The following is a 4,517-nucleotide window of genomic DNA, read 5'->3' as shown; positions in this document are numbered from 1 at the left end:
CCGGTGGCCATCCGCGCTTGCGCCTGGCTGCCGTGAGCAGCGCTGCGACACGCGAGCACCCCAGCATCTCCGCAGCAGGGCGTTCACTTCCTCTGAGTGCTGCTGCAGAAGGGAGCAGACCGCGCGCTGGATCTGGTTTCAGCGCTCTGGAGGGACGCACGTACTGTTCTCTGCAGCAGCTGCCTAATTTATCTTCCCAGCAGCACGTCCTCGCCACTCTCCATCCTCCAGCACTTATCACTTGCTATCTTTCGTACTAGTCCACTCTAAGGAGAAATGCTATCTTGTGGTTTTAGGTGATACACAAAACGCAAGTCGTGCATCCTACTGGTGTGCACGTAGTGCTGTGTTTGTTCACTCCTAAGTCTAATAATCCTCCTTTGGCACAGGGTCTCGCCCTGCAGCTCAGACTCTGATCCTCCTGACTCAGCCTCCCCAGTGCTGGGATTACAGGCGTGCGCCACCATGCCTGCTTTCGGTGGCCAGCACAGCACGTGGACCCTGGGTCCTTGCGCTTGCCAGCCACTTGCCTGCCAAGCTACCTCCCCAGACTCTTAGCTGCTAAGTGTGAGGTCGGCAATGAAATTACATTTTTAAATGGTAACCAAGTACATTCCTCTAAAGACAACAGAAGCATTACTACATACGTCCACTTCAGATATATACTCTTCGGGTCTGTCCATAAACACCGCAGAGACCGGAACAGACGAGTTTTTGGACATCATGCATTTTAATGGGATTTCATGGAAGATCTGATTTCTCTCTCTCATCGTCATTTTCTTCTGAGGAAGTGGGGAATTAATATAAATCACTTTAATTGGTTTGGAACCTTCAAAGAGAAACAGAAAAAAGGGGTGATGAGTATCCAGTCATTTCATTTCTTAGAAAACACGGGTGTGGGGCTGGGGAGACAGCTCGGCAGTCTAAGCGCCTGCCCGGCAAGCGCAAAGGCTCGGGCGCGATCCCTGGACTGCGTGCCCTACTGGCCTGGAATCCTGACCCTGAGTCGGGCGTGGTAGCCCATGCCTGTAATCCCAGTGCTGGCGAGGCTGAGACACGAGGCTCGCTAGGAGTCTGAGCTGCACAGTGAGGCCCTGTATCAAATACATACATACATACACATATACATACACACATGTTAAAAAAACCACACACATGGTGTATGACTGAAGGATCTTGGTGTGAAGAGACAGGGCCAGGGAGAAGGATACTGGCCTCATGCACTTGCTTCTGGGACCAGAAGACTGTGAGGTCCCTTCAAATCTTTGAAAAATTCTGTGCTTCAATGTTAAATTTTATGTTCTACTAAGGCAAGAAAACTAAACTCCTAACAGAATGGTTTTCTCACAGTGTTTAAAAGTAATTTATTTTCTTTTTTCCTTTCTTTTTTGAGACAAGAGTCTTGCTTCATAGCGCAGGCTGGCTTGAATTCGCAGGGACCCTCCGGCCTCAGCCCTCAGGAGTGCTCCACCAGCCCTGGCTCTGGCTTTCACGCTCAATCTTCCTGCCCTTCCTACCCCGTCTACAGGAACTTGCAAGCAGTGATGACAGTTCTGCCACAGAGAGCACACTGCATGTAACTCTGCATCCTGTGTCAGCAGACATAAACGTCTGTGTATCGTACTTATATTGTTATACTTAATAATATTAATGAAATACAGATTAGTGCGGATGTACTTCAACTCTGATTTCAACCACAGTCAAGTGGGGAGTCCTGGAACTCAACCATCTGCAGCTGTCTAACTACAATGTTCCTTCACTTCGCTGAAAGACAGCAGCAGCCCAGCATTTCCAACACTTTGGGCTAAGCTGTAAGGACCTCTCTCACTTCCTAACTGGATCAAAGGTCCTGTAGACCCAATACTTCATCTAGGAGTGTCGATTCAGGGGGTTATTTTGGTACCAGGAGTCAAACTCACAACCTTGCACTTGCCAGGCAGGCCCTGTGCTGCTCAGCTGTGTCCCACTCCAAAGGTGCCGATTCTATAGCAGCTTCGTACCTGAAACATTTCTGAGTTTTTTTTGTTTTGTTCTATTTTGCTTTTTGAGATAGGGTCTCACTTGTAGTTCAGGCTGGCCTTGGATTACACAGCTCAGGCTGGTCTCAAACTCACTGCAATCCTCCTAACTCAGCCTCCCAAGTGCTGGAATCACAGGCATGAGCCGCCACACTCAGCTAAGTTTCTAAGTTTCAAAGTTAAATCTGCCTCCCCTTAAACCAAGATTTAGATTTTGTGTTACAAAAACAACCTAGAGTTAGACAGCTGATGTGCTTCCAGTGTTCTGCTGGGGGTACTGGGGCTTGACTCTAGGGCTTTCGCATCACAGCCTCCCTAACCCTATTTTATTTTATTTTTAGACAGTTGTCTTACAAACTTACCCAGGTGGGGAGGGGCTCGCACCTGTGACCCTCCTGCCTCAGCTCCCTGCAGTGCTGGGCTTACAGGTATGTGCCACCATGCCCAAAACGACATTCCTTGTAAGAGCACTATTTGATGCAGTAAATCACAAACCTGCAACAGGTATAACCTGAACGCAGACTGGAATCTCCCACTGCTCTCTGTAGTCCGGTCCGTGATTATTTAATAAAGTGAACAATGCCTGGCTTGTGAGAGCTATCTGAGGGTGGTATCTTGAAACCAGCTTCTCTGCGTTTGGATCTTTACTAATATCCTGAAAAACAACGTGTAACTTGTAACACTTGTAACTTCATTACAGCCCCTGAAAACCTGATACAGTAATGAAGAAAGGGAGAGAGGGGACTGTATGAAGGGGACTGCAGAACCACTGGGTGACAGTCGTGCGAGGCACAGGTACCACTCGACTTACGTAGTGCACGGCTTCGGCGATCTGTTGCGGGCTTTCGGCAGGGGGCGCGCTGCTTCTTGAGAGCTTTAAGACCACAGGCATTGAGGGGAACACTGTCCTCACAAACTTCACACTGCCCTACATCAACAAAAGATGAGGGTCACTGTAAAAATCCTGAGTTCTTCTAGTAAAAGTATTTTCCGTCACAGGCACTCTGGACTGGAATTTACATTCTATTAAGGTAAATGTCAAATTTAGAACCTTCCTTAAGCCAAGAAGCTCGTTCAGGTTTTTGCCTGACCACACGAGCTGTTTTTGGTTTTGCTTTTTTGAAGGTCTAAGAGAAGGGCTGGAAATGTCCCTGCCCCCTAAATTCCACCTTCTCTTTAGGACGCACAGACCCGAGGTAACAGGGGAACTCCTAAGACAGTCCCTCTGTGCACTTGGCGAGGACACTTCCCCCCCAGAAAGAGGGCTTCCTGTTCCCAGTCGGGAGCATTAAGGGAGATGGGAAAAGGATCAGAAGTGTAGGCAGTAGTGTTACTCTTAGAAGGTCAAACATTTGTACCCATAAGATGAAAGGGTTGGGCTGCACATTTGTGCGAGGTAGTCAAAGTCATCCCACTATTGCTCGACAATTTAAACATGAAGCAGAACGTACAGGACACACAGGTGGTGCTGCAGGTCGACAAGAGCTTACCCTTTCATGCAGTAAACCTTACCAGTGCAAGGAGGGTTTTCTCTAATTTTAATCCTGTCCCTATTCTGAACGGGAAGAACCCCATTAAGCTGGTGACTTCATGAAGAGTGTAAAGTTCTGGATACTTTTTTACTTGTTCAATGCAAGCTCTTAAAATTTGCTAGAAAAAAAAATGAAGGAAAATCACATTTGTATTGTATTTCTCTAACAATGCGACAAAAGTATTTTAGTTACATATGGAACTATGTAATTGTTGACTGTAGCAGGTAACCACTGCATCAATCAAGCTTCTGACTAGAAGGCGTACTGAGTATTGTCATTTCATCTTTTACTTTTCATAACAAATTTTTAACCTAATTTCCTAAAATACAGCTATTTAATAATACTAAAAGTAGCAACCTTATTAAATTTTAAAATTAAATAGAGAAGACACATCATATTTGCTTTGCTATTTAAGAAATTGTCAAAGAAGTCACATAAAAATTTCAACACAATGTACCTCCATGAAAGCAATTATATGACTGATTAGAAATAAGTAAGTTTAATGCTCTAAAATAATGCCCAAGCACAGTGAATTAATGAAGCAGTTACCGTGTGGGTTACTTTCAGCTACATTCTAAACAACAGATGAGACTGTTTAACTCAAATGATGGCGTACTGAGTATTTCCTTCTCCCCAGTTTTCCAGTATTAATGGCTTATCAGGAAATGCAACCAGGAAGGAAGGACTACCCAGGGCCACCCAAAGCGGACACACGTCACCTGCGACAACATGCACACGACGCGGGGCAGCACCGGCGTTGGTGAGAGCACGTCTGTAATTAAACGCACCCAGACACTGTCTTCTAAGAAGTGCACTTTTTTCTTCTGTCCATTCCTGCTATCTTAACCTTACAATGTGCTTTAGATCACAACCGTCTTCAGCAGTAAGCATATCTTAATAATATATAGATGTATCTTTTCATTTTTAGTTTCATAGCTCTTCCCCCTTTTCTTTCTTTTTTTTTTTT

General features: G+C 45.6%; 1 protein-coding gene across 1 annotated transcript in view; it reads right to left on the bottom strand.

Annotated features, from left to right (window-relative positions):
• Positions 1-4,517, bottom strand: part of Ice2 (interactor of little elongation complex ELL subunit 2) — a 55,911-nt gene that overhangs the window by 36,410 nt on the left and 14,984 nt on the right. Inside the window, exons 6-9 of the mRNA XM_004628953.2 lie at positions 3,531-3,668; positions 2,830-2,946; positions 2,514-2,673; positions 648-829 (exon numbers count right to left, since the gene is read on the bottom strand). Coding sequence (XP_004629010.1) covers positions 648-829; positions 2,514-2,673; positions 2,830-2,946; positions 3,531-3,668 — 597 coding nt within the window. The remainder of the gene's footprint in view (positions 1-647; positions 830-2,513; positions 2,674-2,829; positions 2,947-3,530; positions 3,669-4,517) is intronic.

The sequence above is a fragment of the Octodon degus genome, unplaced genomic scaffold (genome assembly GCF_000260255.1).
Source record: "Octodon degus isolate 3935 unplaced genomic scaffold, OctDeg1.0 scaffold00026, whole genome shotgun sequence".
Classification (NCBI taxonomy): Eukaryota; Metazoa; Chordata; class Mammalia; order Rodentia; family Octodontidae; genus Octodon; species Octodon degus.
The sequence above is the reverse complement of the archived record's forward strand: the minus strand, read 5'-3'. Positions and strand labels throughout refer to the sequence as shown.